This window comes from Rhinolophus hipposideros, assembly GCF_964194185.1.
Source record: "Rhinolophus hipposideros genome assembly, chromosome: 2".
NCBI lineage: Eukaryota > Metazoa > Chordata > Mammalia > Chiroptera > Rhinolophidae > Rhinolophus > Rhinolophus hipposideros.
In genome coordinates this window covers 21,862,707-21,882,623 of record NC_138048.1, presented here as the reverse complement: position 1 = coordinate 21,882,623, position 19,917 = coordinate 21,862,707, and the positions used below count along the sequence as shown (strand labels likewise).

Genomic DNA, 19,917 nt, shown 5'->3' with positions numbered 1-19,917 from the left:
ATTTGCTCAATGTTGAAGAACTCCAACTATTTTTAACCTATATTCTGGAATATTTTCATAGTAGTCATAAGTGACACTAAAAAAATAAAATTTACCATCTTGTTTCATATTCTATATCAATAATCCTAATTGACAGTGATTTAAGTGACTTAATTACTTTTTATGATTGAGTAAAATTAGATCTCAATTTTTTCTACCTTTTAAGAAAAATCTCTTTAAAAGCTCCATTTAATGTGTTCTCCAGGCCATAACAAAGAAGCATACTGTACCTCTTATGCTGCTGGTTGTTGCAGATGTGGTTGGGCTGGTTGTTATGGCTACAGTGGTTGTGACTGTTGCAGTGGTAAGGGAGGGGATGATAGTAGTGGGAAGCAAAGTGTTGGGAACATCTGGTGAGTGGAAAAAAACAAAATATAAAACAAAATCATATCATGCAAACAAAAGAGAAACACAAATGATTCAAATTATAAATACATATATCTTATTTAACTTTAACAGACTTAAACAGATTATCAGATACAAAGCTGGCTGTGTCACACAGTTCTTGTCATTTTCTGTTCACTTATTTTTCATGCCTCTACACAAAGCAAAAACTTGGAACAATGGTTGAGAATAAACAGACTGTTCACAATATTTAGAGTGAAATTTAAAATGACAAGAAATCATTTGTTCTCTGAGTCATTTAAAAAGTTTGACATGCAGTAGCAAAATACAGATAGGTAAAACAAAAAAATGACATGCTTTGTCAACAAATTAAACAAAGAAACAATACAACAGAAATAAACACAAATAACACCACCGTATAAGATTAAAGAAATGTTAACGATGGATGAGTATATGCATGTTAAATCCTTTCTCATTTTTTTCTTTTAAGAAAACATAATGATAGAAAGTAGGATGAGAGCAATCTTTAGAAACAAACAAAAAACAACAAAAAAAGAAGCCAATTGTTATTATTATTATTATTATTATTATTATTATTATTATTATTTTGCTTTTCCTTTTCTCACGAATGATGTTAATGTATAGCTTAGAGTCTTGCAATCTTACCCTGATTAGCTGGTAACGCCTTCTAACAATTTTGCAGTACCTAGGAGTCTTTAACAAGTATTGAGTCAACTAGCATGAAACCCAATGTTCTGAAAGGTTTATGACTTATTTTATTTGGCATACCTTGGAGAGATTATTGAACGTAGACTTGAACCATAACATTCAAATTCTAATCCATAATTAGTAAAAGTTGCCAAAAGTTAACAGTAGATTCAAATACAGCACATAATAAACAGAAAAAAATAGCTTAGAGTTTAACACCACAATTGTCTTTCCTTTCATGCAAAACACGCTGAAAACTTGAATTGCAGCATAGAGAACACTGAAACAGTACAGCCAGTGTCAAGCTGTGAGAACTTCAATAAGATCTTCAGAGTCAAATCTTGTCTCAAGTGAATAGGCATATAATTTACACAGTGAGGAAATTAGAAACAGTTCACAAATTACCTGTAATTACTGAGCTGGGGTTTGATTTTACATGTTTCCCACACAGTCCCAATATATTCAGACTGTTTGACAGATTATTTTACTATTAAAAGGTTTCCTGTCATTCTCTCAATTAAAGTCTTTGAGTCACACCAACATTTTCTAGTTCTTTACTTCTGATAAATAGCCCTATTCAATCCTCAGACTTTAATCTGCTGATTTCTCTACACTGGAGACACAGCAAACAGCGCGAGATCACTCTCTTATCTCGGGTATTGATGTTTACACCTGGTTTTCAACAGGGAAAATGCTTTCTGTCCAGTCAAATTAAGAAAACTGAAAATTTAAGGGTGCTGCATTAATCACTAGGGAAAATGGGCATTGCCTGCAGTGCGATTACTATGATCATAAAGTAGAACTTTTAACAATATTATAAATGCATAAATATTATGTATGTGTGCATATACACTCCTGTTTACTATTTTTCATAATACCTTCTTATTTTCGTGGTACACTTTCCTAAATAGTTTGCAGGCTGGAGGTAAATGAAACATGGTTTATAAGTTTTTAAAAAATGTGAACTTTTCATTTTCAAGGGTATCTAAAATAGAAAATAATACATTCTTCATCTGTTAGCAAAATCATTTACTCATTAGGATCTCAAAACAGATTTATTTAATTAATGCAAAGGGAAATATATTCCAGGACTATCAAATGTAAGAATATACAATAATATTAGTCTTTTAACACTCAATGTAAATAACATAATATTACCAAACTTATTACAGATTATATAAATATTATGGTATTTGTTTTCAGACAACAGGTTAGAATGCCACTGGATCTCAAAAGCAGCCTTCCAATATCATTTGATTCTTAAGAACTAGAAAATAAACAAGTTTTGTTTTTTTGTTTTGTTTTGTTTTTAGTTTAGCCAAAAAAGCCATGATTTGAATCATTTTTCCTTATTTTATGTCAATAAAATGGATACTAATAACTCTTGATTTGTTTTGGAGTCTGTATATATTATCAAGTACTATGAGTATTCTTGCATAAACCAAATAACAATCTTATTTCCTATAATTGTGGAAAATGCATGAAAGACATGTTTTTTCCCCAGGCTAATTTTCCAAAAATGAAAACAAAACAAAACATCATTTTAATAATTCTTAATCTACTTTAAAAGAACTACACTTGTGTCTTTAAAGGGTCCAGATAGATGAGATAATATAACAAATTATTATTGACTCAGAGTCTGGCTCTTGCTTATCTGCTCATCATCCTCACTCACCATCCCCTCTTGACTTCATATGTACCTCAAAACAAACTGGCTGAAAGTAATTTGATGGAAACTATCCTGACCACTATGGCAACCGGATCAAGAAAATGACTTGCTAAGAAACCTTTCCCAGTCACTGTTACATGTTTTTAATTATGACTAACTTTATTTCATCTATGGGTTCTAAAACATTTTAAACATTTTTATTTTTTCAAAAAAATTTAGGATTTCTTCATTCCATTCTTTCTTTTTACTGTACATTAATAGTCATTCACTTATTTCAACTTTATTATGCAACAGAAAAAATTGAAATAGCCTAAATATTCAACTGCAGAAGATAAATCAGAATCAACTAAAATTCAACAATGAAAGGTTAGTTGGAATTAGTTGAATTCTCAGAAAGACCAAGAAAATTGTATGATACTCCTCTACTATCCAAACTTTCTTGACAATTAATTCTTGAAGGGAAAAACTCTGCCTACTTTATTGTGGAGACCCTAACACAACTTAGAATTTTAAGAAATACTTACAAAATGAATTTGTTCATAGCATTATAAACATGTAACATATTTTAAGGGATCTAGAAAAAAATCACTTTTTTTTTACAGGGTAAACAAAGATTTCATTACTTTGCTCAAAACAAACAAACAAACAAACAAACAAAAAACGTCCTTCTCTGTCTTTAACACAGACAGACAATTGTTATTTTCTGAAGTATAAATTTTCAAGACCACAACCTACAATTTCTTCCTTCAATAAATATCCCTGGTAACAAAATAAATTTTTGCCTACACATCCTGCTACTTTGAAAGCAGTGTGAGCCTTTTCTGAGATTTATGTCCTCCATGTCTCTTTATGAACTTTATCCATTTTAACTAATTTGAAACTTTCAGAGAAAGGGTAAAAGGCAAGAAGTGCTCATTAAACAGATCCTTTGTGATCAGTGGTGAATGATCACAACTGAAAGTTGTGACATTTGACAACAACAAATTTATGACTTGTCTGTTATCGCCACTTAATGGATGAGACAACTTTGAGATAGAATTTCTTTGTTTCTAAAATTACATATAGAGGTGTGTATGTATACATATATGTTATATGTGTCACATACATGTTATATTACAGAAATAATATTTTATTTAATTAGTATAATGAAGAGATATCTCCAACACTTCCATCTCAAGATCATTTTAGCATCATAAGTGTAACTGTAACTCTTCTCAAAACAAAAATTTGAAAGGCTGTCTTGTCTTCCTAACTCCAAACACTTATCTCTCTGGTTTTCACTCCTACAAGCAAGTGGCAGCATTTGGCATCATTAGTAACTGTTAGTAATTAGTCCTGGTTCTGTGTATTTACTTTTGGCTTTTTATTTAGACATTGATTGTGAAAATAAAGCTACATTTTTATAAGAAAATATGAAATTGGATGCACTAGAACTAATCATCAGCCTCATTTTTTATATATCTAGAATACTGAACATTTTAAAAACTATTATACTGTCAGTACAAAGAATACTCAATCAAATGTAGTACAGGATAGAAAATATAGGTCATTTTTCTTCTTCTAAGACATCCATTTTTTATTTTTCCCAAGAATACAAATACACAAATTTATATGCAAAAGAATTATACACATACGCACACACAATGAAAATAACTCAATCCTGGCTCAACATTAATTTACTAATTCTGTTCTTAAGTCAAGATAATTTATAGTCATCTTAATAAGTGATTTTCTGAATATGACTTGCCAATTTTAGTTCTTAATATATGCCTTACATGTTAAGATCCTATGATTAAAGAATATTTGAACATGGACACTGAGATAACTATAAATAAAAAATAGAGAAATTAATGGCATGTAACATATAACCTACAAATATTAAAATTCAGAAATGCTAACTATCTAATTAACAATCAATTAACTTCATGATAGCTCATCTGTGATTTCTTCAATAAAATAGATAGGCTCAAATATTTATTGTTATTGTTCTTGCAGAGTGTGTTAATTTAATAAACTACTATTAAATGTGCCTGACAGAAAAAGCGGTTACAAAGAAGTTCTGCATCTATAATTTGCAAGAGAAATTAACTGTATTATATATTTTCTAGACATTGAAAATAAAGAATGAAACATTAGTAATTGATATATATATATATATATATATATATATATATATATATATAGTGGATAGAGATCTATGGGTAGCGGGAGCAGAGAGCGGTCCCCGGAGAGCGCTGAGCAGCCCACCGCTGCCACTGCAGGCCCAGTCACCAACACAGCAACGATGAGCAGCGAGGCGGAGACCCAGCAGCCGCCCGCCCCCTCAGCGCTACCCACACCAAGCCCAGCACCACCCGCAGTGGCGTAGGGAGCGGGCAGGGGTGACCTTACATCTGTGGCACCTTCCGATGGGGACAGGAAGGTCATCGCAAGGAAGGTTTTGGGAACAGTAAAATGGTTCAACAGCAATGACACCGTGAAAGATGGATTTGTACACCAGACTGCCCTAGACAAGAATAACCCCAGGAAATACCTTCCCAATGTAGGAGATGGAGAGAGAGACTGTGGAGTTAGATGTTGTGAAGGAAAAAACTGTGCAGAGGCAGCAAATGTCACAGGCCCTGGTGGAGTGCTAGTGCAAGGCAGTAAATACGCAGCAGACCGTAACCATGATAGACGCTATGCATGTCTCAGGAGTCAGGAGTCCTCCACACAATTACCAGCAGAGTTACCAGAATGGTGAGTGTGGGGGAAAGAATGAGGGAAGGAAAGCGCTCCCGAAGGCCAGGCCCTACTGCAGGCATAGTTCCCACCTCACTGTATGCGGAGACCCTATGGGCACCGAACACAATATCCCAACACCTCTGTGCAGGGGGAAGTGATGGAGGGTGCTGACAACCAGGATACAGGAGAACGAGTGTGACAGAACACGCATCGGGCTGTAGACCACAATTCTGCAGGGGCCCTCCTCGCCAAAGACAGCATAGAGAGGACGGCAATGAAGAAAGGAAAATCAAGGAGATGATACCCGAGGTCAGCAGCCATCTCAACGTCGGTACCACCTTAACTTCAATTACTAAGGCAGACGCCCAGAAAACCCTAAACCACAAGATGGCAAAGAGACAAATGCAGCAGATCCACCAGCTGAGAATTTGTCTGTTCCCAAGGCAGAGGATAGCAGGGCCGAGTAAATGCTGGCTTACCATCTCCACGATCAGCTGGTTTTGTCATCCAACAAGAAGTAATGAATATGAAATTCCAGCAATAAGAAATGTAGAAGATTGGAGCTGAAAACATTGAGTGCTTGGTTTTTGCCCATTGACCAGATAACTAGAACTATCTGCATTGTCTGGGCAGCATTGAGCTTTTATTATTTTTACCTAAAGACGTTTCTTTTTGTTAATGACAAATATATTTAAAAAGAAGTCTGGTTTTTCTCAATACACCTTTAAATATTTTAAAATTGTTTCATATCTGGTCAAGCTGAGATGTTTAAGGACTTCATTTTTAATTTGTAATACAAATTTACAACTTGAGTTGTGTGTTTTTTAAGTCAACAAATTGCCAGCACCTGTCAATAAATATCTTAAATACATACAAATACATACATATATATATATATATATGATAAAAAGGTATTTTGGGAAGTGAAAATAACTAGATTTTATTTGTCTAGATCTGATCAGAGAAGTTAGTAAATATGTATAAATTATTTAAATATGTAATTTAAATCCAAACAAGAGAAATTTCAAGAACTTTTTTCAAAATCAGAATTAAAAACATATTCTATTTAATAAGAAATTGTTAATAAGAAATTGTTCATTGTTAATAACAAACAGCTATATAACAATATTTTTAAGTTCTTAAAAAAATTTGATCACTATAAACCAGAGGTGCCAAAAACATGTATACACATGACTTGCATTCGTCTTTTGTTATTGGTATATATGGAGTATTACAATTTTAATACAGTTTTTTTGCTTTCTTAAAATGTGTATACATTTTTTGACACCCTCTGTATATAATTGTGTAACACCGATTTCAATGAAATTGTGATTTTGTATTTTAAATCTTTTGCTAGCAAATTAAATCTAAGGGAATTACTTTTTCACTATATACTAAAATGGATAAAACTTGCTAAAATAACTTTATGATATAAATAGGATATTAAAATAAATTATGATAGGTCTATGTTTCATTATCAAATATATATATTCTATATATTTTGAAATATATTATATATCATATATATTATATATTGCATATATAATATATATATATAGACATATATAGTAATTGAGGGGTTTCCTTTAAAGGAAAAAATGTGAACATTTTATTGATGGAAAACTGAGAAAAGTAAAGGTTTCAAGTCATAAAAATATTTGCTTATAGTTTTACCTATACAGGAGGTGTGAACTATAAATTATACTTTTCATATAAAGTACTGTTCTCATGTAAAAGAAAAATCCAGGAGTATTTCAATAATGTCAGATAGAACACCAATTCTAGCCAGTTGTACAATTGTATATTACTTCAGACAATGTCTAAGAAGGTTACAAAAGTCATTCATATGAGTGAATGTTGAGTTACAAATAAATAATGTGGATTACTTCTATAAGAACCTAATTATTTGAAGAAGCACAGTTGCAGCACACACAACAAAGTAGTTCAATCAGGAAACTGAAATCCAGGTCCAAAGACTGTGGCTAAACGTTGTTATGATAAATTCATCAGTCCAGCACCTCTGCTGCTCAACCTGTGTGACTCTGATATGAACTCCACACTGCACCCACCATTGTTTTGGGGTGCCACAATGTCAAAGTTCTGGAACAAAAGGGGCTAGAGTCCTTCAGAACATATATGCTTGGCTTTTTTACTTTATTTCACATAATGCCACTTTAAGATGAACAAAGAAGCTGCAGCCCAGCACACAAGAAAACATCTGACCTTGACACAGTGCTTTCCCCAAGTTCCAGACTCAACTATTTCTATTGTCACTTCTGCCATGTTCTCAGAGCCACATCCTGTTTTATAACATTTCTCTTTCTTGTCTGTCCTTCAATTGCAGTTTAAATATGACCTCATTTGTAAAGCATTCCCCAATACTACAAAGAGAGTAGCTTCCTCCAATGCACTTTAAAGCACTTTGCATACACCCATGCACATGCATATTACATATTATATCACCATGATATTTGTGTATCTCTCTCTCAAATAAACTGTAAGTGCAGTCTTTATGATTCAACATGTCTTTGTTTATTAAAACATCACTTTGCTTTGCGACAAATTTACTCTGACCTACCTCTTGGTATTACCTAATCCTCACGTTAGAATAGCCCCCCGTTCTTGTTGTACCTAGTAAAATGCTACTCTCAAGTTTCAGCCTTATTTCCACCTGCTCTGTGGAGACATCCTTGATCAGCTAAACCCCAACTGATTTCCCTTAGCTCTGAATATTCGTCATGCTTTCTGAGTTTATCTACTGCTTCCCTCACATTGTAGCAATACCGCCTCCACCCCAAGACAATGATGCTTCCATTCATGACACAATACTATGGGCACACCGTACCCAGAGTTACATGTCTTTCACTAGCTGCACATCTCTCTTGCCCTTCTTCAGTGGAAAAGCATTACAAAATGCATGATGGTACGGTAACATTTTAAAATGTTTCTCTAATTTACATAACCAATGAATATACTCTACTGTTCTAAGTCTTATTAATAATAAAGCTCAGCTCTCCCTACACAGAATATACATCAAAGCTCTTTGTGAAATCAGTGGTTGAAAACGGGGAGGCTATAACATTCGTTTGGCATTGAACATGAATTACTTGATTTTTTTTTTTTTTTCATGAACCAACAAGATGATAACAGAGAACAGACGCCATGGTATAAGTCTGTGCTTCTCAGGGTACCTAGTTCTATGTTTTAAATTTGACTGGGGCTTTATAAATAACATTCCTTCTAGTGGTAATGACACTGATATCAGTAGATAGGGAATAGCATCATTTTTAATAATGTGAATCAGGAACTGAGTCTTACACATAGTTAATTTCTGCAAAAATTGCTTCCCTCTCCTTTTACTTTGCATGAGGTAATTTTTAGAAATTCCTGCCAAGAGTCTTGGGGTCTAAATACACATACACACACACACACACACACACACACACACACACACATTTTTTATTTAAATGCAGCATACTAAAGAATCTTATACTGTGAATGCAGTTTTCCAATGATTTTAAAGTGTTAGAGCTCTAAGTCATAACATTCAATTCAAAATAATAGAAAAGTGCCCTTTTTTCACATCCTAATGAAGGCTTTTTTAAAAATGCAACCACATTTTGTTACTAGAGCTTATTAGAGCACAACAGATCCTGTATAACCTTGTCAAAATGAAAGCAGGTACAACAAGCACCGCATACAATAAATTGTAGAGTGGTACAGCGCCTTTTTTCCAATAACGAGCTTTTCGGGTTAAAGGTATGTCTGTTCTCTACAAATGCAGTGTACAATAATTTCTAACTTGTCAACCTGTTTTGTTTTGTGGCAGTTCCTCTTTTTAAAAATGGCATTCTGGGCCATTCAGAATGGATTTTTGAAGCAAAATTAAGTCTAAAGAGTCCCAGAAGCTTAAGCACTTGTTTCTCTCCAAGGACTAGTGTTCAATAGGAAGAAAAATACCATTTAGTCTTGACTCTATATGTCTGCTTCCTTTCTGCTTTATGTCAATAACTTCCCAGGGTGGTTCCAGGGTAATCGAGTGAATCCAAACCAAGGATTATTAGTGGAGATACAGAAGGGTCAGAACTCGATGTATATTAGAAGTATTAAGGTAAGAAGTGTCTTTTTGATAGAAGCTAGTCACATTTCCTAGCCTTAAAAATAATAGGGCACCCTTAACCATTCTACTGGTAATTGCACAGCCACTGGAAGCAATTGCAAGAGAAAAAGTTTACTGAATTTGCTTTTTGGCCTGTGCAGAGAACGATGTTTATCTGTGCCCATTATGCTCAGCTACATGTAGCAGCCTATTTGAATTACGGAATAAGAATAGAGAGAGCACCAAGGCTCTTACTCAAATGACAACCTCCAGTTTGACAAGACCTCAACTCGCCAGTGCATCCCTCCTCCTCGAGTGTCATATGGTAACCTCACCCGCTTCATAAAAAGAACCCTTTTAAAAATGTGATTTGAATAAACCCCTTTTCATCCCTCTGATGGGTTCCACTGGCTTCACACACTAAATGAAATCCTTATACAATAATAAAAAAGCTATTCTTGAAAAATGAAAAGTACTGCAATTTTAAACTGTAGGCGGTAACCAAAGATCTATGTAATTACAAGAAAAGTTTATGAATAAAATCAATCTGTTATTTGAAACAAGTGTACATTTTTATCTTTTTTTTTTCCTTTTGAAATACCCCTTTACATTCCAAATGGACAAAAGTATAGTGAAATTTAAAGTAGAAAAAAAAAATGTCTTTGCAGTGGATGATCTTACACTATTTAGCTCCACCTACTTCAATTCTATGAGCTCGCTTCTAAAAGTACTTTACCAAAAAGTAAATCAGATGATTTGCTCAAATACTTTCAGTTTTGTGAGGATGTCAGTTTCCTAAGGGAGAATAATACTATCAGCCATTAAAAGAAAAACTTAAATGTTAATATACACAAGGGAAGTGTAATGTAGTAGAAAAAATCTGATTAAGAAATCCAGATGTTTGGATTGTTCATCTAGTTTATGTGATAATACAGCTGAGCGACATTTTGCATATAATTTAATCTCTACCCAACTATGCTTTCTCATCTAAAAAATGAAGAGTTTAGATCTGGTCATTTATGTAAATGCTTTTGGACCATGCATGTTCTTAATTAGTGATGGATCACAGTTGATATTCTAAAAGAAGAAAACATCTTTACTCAAGAAACGTGAATGGAAACATTTCTGCATATGACTTTAAAAGATGCATAGTCCCTAAAGATGTTGGTTCATATTTTAAAAATGCAGAAGTAAGCTCACATGAGGTTTCATATTGTAAATCATATAACTCAACTTCAAGATATGTAATCCCACGTGTACTTGAAAAAAAGTAATGAGTAATATAAATGTGATAATAAGAAATGTTAATGTCAGTGAACTTTTTAGGAGACAAAATAACTTTGTATTAAGCCACTCATATTTAAATACGTCATGCTAATGGTTAAAATCTTACTTACACTTTTTCTGCTTGATCTTATTTTTCCAATGTTAATTTTTATTGCGCAAAAAAGTTCCTTAACTCATACTAAGTTATATATTTATGCTACTATATAGATTTTTTACCATGAAACTTAGTAGAAATATTTTTCAGTGTTTATCTTGATTCCCCTTTTTATTTACTACACAAATTCCCCTCCCCCCAGAAAAAAAGAGTAACAGTGGGTTCCAGAATCCTGAACTAAATATCCTTAGAGCTGAACTAAATTGTGCTACTGTACTCTGTTACCAAAAACATACAAGTTCATAAATGTTGTCGTTAAACTAGAAGTTATTACAGAGCACTAATTTTAGTGAATTCTCATTTTCACATACGTTTGTTGTCTGATAATTTTTAAAGGTAGTAAAATGCATCCAAATATATTTTATATTGTAATATAAAGCTTTAAATAAAAATTAAAATAGAATGTGGGAATGTTTCAAATGTAATTATAATAAATTTGCTATCCTGTAATTTAACAAAGGTAACATTGCCATTTGCAGATAATGTCTGTGCCTGCATATTAATATATATACCCACTTTGATGTATTCATAGAAGATAATCCCTAATAAACACTAAGAACAATGTTAAGCAGAAATACCTACTGAACTCCATTTTTAATACCCCCTCCTATCACCTATATCCCTAATGTTCAGAGTTCTCATACAAAGCAAGCTCTTTCTTAACCTCAGAAAAGATCATTTAAAGAAAAACGATCCCTGTATGGGATTTAGTGATGCAATTTGATAACATTCCCAAATTATCTACTTTCAAATCATGTTATTGATAACTTTTTACTAAAGTAATATATTTCTAAGTGTGGAATTCATGTTTTCCTGGATATATCTCCTGGAATATTACAATAATTGTGGAAACCCTGAAAACATCTCTGAAATTTCATCATGATGAAACCTGAGTGGAAAGATTTCAGTTTTATTTTTACTAAGAAGTCCAGGTATAATTTATTATAGGATCCACAGTGCCAGGCCTAGCATTTTGTATATAGTAAAGTTTCAAAAAATACTTCCTGAAATAGTAAACTATTAGGTACTATAGGGTTGTGATGTGGATTTTCAGTCTATATCTGAAGTTTTATATTTGGCAGTTATAAATGTTATCTTTATAAGAGATGATATAGATTTACAAAAAACATAAATTTTTACTTAGCAATAATCATAGAATTTTTGGGTAAAAAAGAACGGATATGTGAACTCAATTGCATAACTCTCCTAATTTCAAAGATTTGCATTAGATATATTAATTCTTCTATACACAGTTATTCATATGGTGTACTACTTAACTCTATAAGGCACGCTTTACATATGGATAACCAAGTAAATACCGGGGGTGCCAAAAAATGTACACATTTTAAGAGATGCTATCTATGTATTACTTTTTGAAGTTGAATTGAATTACAGTAGCAGTGTATAATTGCAGAAGTCAAACATGACTTGCATTCACCTTTTATTGTCAGTATATGTTGAGTATTACATTTTTAATAGGTTTTTATTTCCTTTGCTAAAATATGTATACTTTTTTTGACACCCTCTCTATATCTCACTTCCCCAAATAAGGTGAAAGTTAAAGGTCTTGATTTTGGTGATCAAGGAATGAATATGAATTACCCTGATGGTGCTCAGAAATTAGGACAGTGTATATACCCACACCTATGCATATGTATGTAAGTATATATGTGTATGTATGTGAATATGGGTATGCATGTATGTATAGATATACACTTACATAAATATATTATTTTATTAAAATTTCTTCTGTTGCAAAGTGAGGGAGAGACAAAGAAATGTAATCATTAAAGGAATACATTTGATTGCCTACTATTTAAAAGGCACTGTGGTACGAGCTAGAGATACAGAGATAAGATACACCAGATCTCTGTTTTCAAGGAAGTCCGTATCTACTGAGTGGATACAGAATATATTAACATGTACAGATACATTATGCATATACAGTATATGCACACAAAGGCATGAATATATCATATACATATACATATATGTATACATATAAACATACATGTATGTGCATATATACATATGCACATATATAAGCAAATGTACAAACAACTGAAATATCAATATACGTTAAATCTCCTGCAGGGAATTAAAGAGATTCATGACAAGTGTCTGCTTTCAACTGGAGTAGACAGAAAATTACTGAGAGCTGAATGATAAGAAATCATTCGTGCAAAGACCGGCATTCATGACAGCATTCCTTCTACTTCATGGACAAGCATTCCCGGCAGAGGCAAGCTTCCTAACAAGAGAATGAGCTCAATGTCTTGGAGGACTTAAACGAGAACCAGGGAAACAAAAGTGATTGCATGGAGAGCGATGAGATGTCAGGTGTAGGTGATAGCATTATTAAGTTGGGTTTGATAAGCAAGGGTAATAAGGATTGGGGTTTTATGTTAAGTCTGATGAAGTGCCTTTGGATAAATGTAAATGGAGGGAAGATGTGAAGGAACATGCATTTAAATTATTTATGTACTGTAGGTGTGAGAAATAGATTGGAGAGGTAGCAGGGAGTCCACCCACTAAACAGTGTTTCAATAGTCTAGAATAGAGAGGATGGACAGAAGTACACATACTGGGAGAATAGTTTGGAAATAATGGCAAGAGAATTTGCTGATGAATTTGAGGGAAGCATAGAGAGGAATCAAGGAGAAAGCTTAGATCCTGGAATAAGTCCATGAAAAGGTGTTACAATGTCTGTGAGAACTATATTGTAGGAAGCTACAAAGCAAGTTTTATGTAAAATCCGTATCTTCTAGTTAGACATGCATTGTTTCTGAAAACAAATGCCAAACATTTCCCCCGTGGGCCACTGCATATTGTTCAAATTCTCTAATGAATAAATGCATATATACTTGGGTAGAAGAGCTCTGTACATTTTGTACAGTTACAATATAGCCTTCTCTGCGTGCACACACAGGTACACACACACACACACACACACACACGCACACTCTAGAAAGCCTGATTGCTATGGGTTCTATCCTTCTGTGTACCTTTCTGCTACTCAGAGAAAATATTATATGTGAATAGTGAGATAAAATATATTTGAAATTGTTGAGTGGTGGCCTCTTTCCTGCTTTCAGGCAGGAATGGGGGTTTTCCTCATGGACATTGTAGTCAGTGCTCCATCTGCCTACCACAGACGCACTTCAGGGTGCCACTATCTCTGAACAGAATTTTTACTCTGAAAGGTAAAACCTTTATTTATTCACTTCACTCTCATTTTAAAACAAAGAGACGGAATTAAGCCTAAATTCTGTGGAATACGTCTGTACAAACACACACCTTTTAAAATGTTTCATAATGAAAACAGTGCTCCTGTCTCCACTATTTTATCCCATTCCATTTCTCTGTATAGAGCGACAGCACATTCGTCCAGAGGTACAGCTTTCCCACAGACATCACAGCTATCCCTGTTTATTCACGTCCAGAGACGAAATGTTTTATCTCAGCGATTAAAGAAGGTACTGTTTTAAGACTCGTCCACCTAGTTGACCGTCTGGAAATTCTCAACTGGAGATGAGAGAAGCAAGCACAGGGCTCTCCCATTCGTGCTGTTTGGTGCTCCATATGGGTGTCTTTTCTATTCTTTTTTTTATATATAGTGTATATTTTTCCATCTATGCTTCTAAAGAAAGCTTCTCCAAAGGAAAAACGCTCATTATAAGTACACAGAATTAATTTACCAACTGGTAGGTCTGTTTCCATGGGAGGGAACAGATTTTAGCTGAATTCCTTTTTAGTGTTTGCTAGGCTGTACATCTGTCCATAATCCCGGCTTCTCTTTCCGGCTCCCCACCCACTCATCTGAGCTTAAAGATTCACTGTCTCATTTCCATCCTGGTCTGTATTGCCGCCTTTCCTAATAGTACAGCCAAGTTAAAAAAAAAAAAAATCATGTAGTTTTGCAGTGTTTCTAAATGTTTAATTGCTGGATAATTGTAATAGTAAATGTAAATGTGACTGCCAACTTTTTAGACTAGCTGCATATTTACTATGAAGCACAGAAGTACATTTTTCATTATAATGTAATGAAAGTCCTCATTAACTTTCAAATCAAGTATAACATGAATATGTGAAATATATACTGCAAGACTAAGAAAGTGTGTATTATAATCATATCTGCTTAATTCTAGGGTAAAATAAATTTAAAAACAAATTTGGGATATTACGTTATGATATTCATAATGTTTCATAATTATTACTGCATTCACCTGTATGTGTATTAATTATTTTACTAAATGTAGGATGAAGTACTAATAATTCTAAAGGAGCTGAATTTATATTTTAAACACTAGTTAAGTATTTGAAAGAGATGACAGATGGCTTCGAAATGTTTGTTAATGTGAAGGAAAGGCTACCCTCCATTACTCAATTTGGCTCTCTTCTATGGTAAAGCAAATCGACTGAAACGGAGAATCAGCAACCAGGATGGAAAGTGAATGTGCATTTACCTCTCATTTAGTCTCTGAAAGAGATATATGTCTAAGTGAGCAACAAAACGTGGAAGCTGGCCTTGATACAGCAGCCTGTAATATCTCAGTGTACAACTTTCTGTCTCTGAGTATTTTTGACATTTATTATTAACAATAAAAGCAGAGTGAAATGAAAGTAACAGTTGTATTGATTCTTTAAGCCTGGGAAGGCATATTTAATAGTTTGATACCTTTCACTAGACCGAAACACACAGACATTTCTAGCAGTAATATTCTCTCTTACTATTAAAATTAAAAATCTGAGACACTCTTTTTTTCTTTTATAACAACTCTTACTATCAAACAATAAAATGTGATGGATCCTATTCAATGTACGTTATTTCTGAGGTAAATTCACCTGGAAACAAACAAACAAACAAAAGCAATATTGCATTTTTCATCGGTACCCATTTCAATAGATATATGAACAAATAAAACAAACCATAACATCAAGTGGTATTTTAGGGATACTAAGGCAGGAACTGTCAGCAAACTGATTGGCGTTACAGAAATATGAACAAGCTTTTTATTCTATTTCACTTTCTCCTATGATATACTAGGTATGGAGAATTTTACCTGTTTTTATATGGTCATAAAGATGAAATTTGCTAGAATAGCAAAATGTAGACATATGAAAAACGCAAAAATGTGGAAAGGTGCAGAGTAGTAAATTTCATTCAAAAGAAGAATACAAAGAGTTAAGATAATGAAGAACTAAAGATGTTATAAAAGTATATTCATACAAGCAGGAAATAATAAAGTAATGGAATAAGTTAGAGCAGTGGCAAAACAATCTGAAATTTCATATGAGGGTTATTATGGTAATACAAATAGTAAATTTGAAAAGAGATTGAGACTATCATAAGAGAAAAAACAACTTTCTCTAATACTGCATCTCAACTCTGTTATGACTGAGACAACCTTGAGTTGGGGCCTATGTACGTGGAATGGGTTTTCCACAGAAGCTCTAGCCGGACTCCCTCTTACTCTCTTCTACAGTCTGGACCTGCCATAGTTAGTGTGGCTACTGGCAGAAGAAGAAATAAGTTGCTCATGTTTTTCGACTTGTATTACTGTATTTCTCCCTGAATCCTGGGAAGGACTTTGAGCCTGAAGGTGATACTAAAGACTTCTAGCATCCCTGTCCATCTTCAATTTGTATTTTGAAGGGTGCTCACAATTTGCTCTAGCATGAGTGTGTGAGAGGAGGTAAAGGCATTGGGAAAGCTGAGAAGAAAGAAGCAAAGGATTTAGGGTGAATGTGGTCATTTGTGTTCCTCAATCTCCATAGATATTTTCTCAGTATTTTCCAGGTGCTGCATGTTTCTGACACTTTCAAAACAATGTTGTTTGAATCAGTTCATGAGAAATAAATATAAGAATTTGAATTGCTTCCAACCACAAAATAAGATTAGCCTAAGACCATTCATAACTCTCTGCAGCCATTCCTGTGTGATAAACACGTATGTGTTATGTTCTCTACACAGCAAGATGCACATCTGGATAGTCTGCTTAGGGAGGAGATATTTTATCTAAATCCTTGGAATTTGTTGCTGTATCAGTGAAAAAGGGTGAGTATAACTTTTATCCTGCTCTCTCTATATTACTAATTTGCAATACTGTTGAATTTTTAAATTCTTCTCTATTGCTTAGTTAGCAAGGATTTAGAATTTTCTTGTTCTTCAATAAGGATAAGCTAATTTATGCTCTGGGACCATTCAGGGAAGACTATGGGTAGAAAACTGTGTGCAGTTCTTGGGTGAGTTTCATACTATAGCATCGTATTTATATTGCCCTTGATATCCCAAGTCTCCTAGTAATATAATAATAATAGTCTGATTTATTAAATATCTATATGCCTGCTACTGTGCTTGGTACTTCCATTTATGATATATGTCATTTGTTTATGAACAATCCATGAGTACTGTGTGTTACTGCCTTTTTTTTTTTTAATTCCCAACACTTGTAACACATTTTTACAGACTCTGAAAATCTACATTATTATATGGCCATTCTCCTATGGCTCTTCTATTTTTGTATTATAATTAATTGAATGCTTAACTTATCTACCATGTTAAACTCTAAACTTATTGAATACTGTTCACCTTTCCTCCTATAATGCCTTTACACTCAGTGGATAAATGGTAAATATCTATACAGTGAATGAATAATTTTTTCTATTGATCCAAGTTCTCCAAACAATGAAAACAGCAATGGAACAGCATATTTCAAGACTATTAATATGGAAGTCAGCAGCTATTGTGAATAAATAGTATGATACTAATAATAACATGAGGATAAATTCAATATTTTTATATATAAGCAAAACCAAAAAAAGACAAAAATCTACTGTGCTCACAGGAATTATAGTATAACTATGACTTCCAATTTAACAGTAATTTTCCATTGCTGAGCTTGTTACTAAAAAAATGCTACTTTCCTTCCTGATGGAATCTCCACAGTGAAGTGTTTCATAAGTATAATGTTTTATTCTACAGGTATTTATTCGTATGCTCAAATATCTTGGGCCTTTCATTGAGAGTGAATTTTGGTCTGGCAGTTTCAAATTACCATGTGTAGCTCTAATGCTGAAATTTGCAAAGCTGTAATGGGGGGCGGGGAGGGTCTCCAGTGTCCATAACACAAAATGTCAGTGCTGTTAACAATTAAATGTGACAACACTTAAATAATGAACTTCCATTGACACCCAAAGAATAAAATCTAATCATCAGGATGGCATCTATATAGCAGATGATTTCACAGGAAAGCGCTTAGTCCTCCATCAAGTTAAGAATCAATAGAACCTAGGCAACTGTGGTAGCATCAAAGACACGGTCTCAGCTCATGAAAGGCCATTCTGTGCTGAAGCTATATTAAATTATCACAGCTAATGCAAAATCAACCTCGGTGTAAAAGATAAAAGGGTGAAGTTCTCGCAAATGATCACTTATCACTCCATTCTGAAATGCATACAGCATTCATTACAGATCGAAATGCCACTGAAATTTCATCATTTAGTAAGGTTTTGAAACAGCCAAACCATTAACAGAAGAGTAACCTTTTATATTTCTACAGCCAGTGACTAATGAAACATTAGACTGTGTGCAAAAGGGGGGGAACAAAACCTTTATTTTGTAATGAGCCCAATTGGCGCCCTTTTAAACACAGTGTAATATGGTTTCACCATTTCATTGAGCCTCTCATTACTTGTGTCAATAATTTTAGGTAAACTACTGTTGAACTTCACAGCATTTATCTAGCAGCATGAATAGCATTAATCTATAGGGTGCTTTAGATGAATTGTAGTTCCAAAAGCAAAACCAAAAATGACTTCTTACAAAGCGCTTAGAAAAGCATTTCTTAGAAATGTGTCAACTGCCAACTACCTTGGCTACTCAGGCAGTCATGCTGTTGGCTAGCTTGCAAACACTGGGAGAACATATGACTTTCTGCCACTTGAATTATTAAAAAAAAAAGAATGCCATACTTTTCATCTAACTATATCACTTCTGTCACTCGCTTCTAATATTCTATATTTTTATGTCATATTGCTTTTGACACAATGTGACATGCTACACAACATGCCCTCCCCCCACCCCGCCCGGTTTCCAGAAACTGTTAGGTGAGAGAAGCACTTAGGGAGTTCAAGGTGAAGGTCCAGGTCAGCATGAATAAACATCCTAGTCAGCATGAACTGAACGTTACTCCCAGATCCTGTTCTAAGGATCTAACTTATCCCCTTGATAGACCTCAGTGGTCATTATATTTTTTCTGGTAATGTGTCAGGGTGTGTCTACAAGGGTTTACCACATTTAATTCCAGTTTATCAGTCTAATTTGATTAGCTGATCTTTCGCAAAAGTTAAAATATGTACAATTCGTGAGATATTAAAAATTAATCTCTCAGCTCTATTATCTTCAAGACGTTCATATGTGGGTAGTCTATTCACGGCAAAGCTTTGTTTGCCTTCAATAGCAAAGTGGTATTAAGAGCTGAGAGATTATATACACTAAAGTAATTTGGAAATAGAATATTGACTTAATATGTTATTTGCCAATTCTGACCTGTATGGTAGCAAAATAAATACACAGGAAAAAACAAAAACTTAATCCTCCCCCCCAAAATTCATATCTCTGTCTAAAAAATTAGACTTTACCCCAAAATCCTTTTTTGGAAAGAAATAACCCATACTTTTTACAGTATTGTATAATTACTTTTGTGGGAAAGATTTCAAATAAATGTGCCCTCTCCATGAATTCTAAGATCTACTGGGTTTATTATAGCATTGTGTTTTATTCGACACTCATTCAGAATACTGTCATGTTGTGTAGAACACGACAATAGTCTTAGAAAAGGTTTCCTTGGTGAAATACATGAGGAAAATGTTACATTTTCTAATGCTTCT

At 33.7% G+C, this 19,917-nt stretch overlaps 1 protein-coding gene and 1 pseudogene across 5 annotated transcripts in view; one reads left to right on the top strand and one right to left on the bottom strand.

Annotated features, from left to right (window-relative positions):
* Window positions 1–19,917, bottom strand: part of CADM2 (cell adhesion molecule 2) — a 1,102,443-nt gene that overhangs the window by 71,879 nt on the left and 1,010,647 nt on the right. For 2 of the 4 annotated variants that reach the window (XM_081076901.1, XM_081076900.1), the window contains one exon: window positions 270–389. The exons of the other annotated variants lie outside the window; for them this stretch is intronic. In XM_081076901.1, the coding sequence (XP_080933027.1) occupies window positions 270–389 (120 nt within the window). The remainder of the gene's footprint in view (window positions 1–269; window positions 390–19,917) is intronic. 4 annotated transcript variants of the gene reach the window in all.
* On the top strand, window positions 5,046–5,952 carry LOC308503964 (Y-box-binding protein 1-like; annotated as a pseudogene). Its single transcript has one exon. The product of its transcript is annotated as a Y-box-binding protein 1-like (transcript).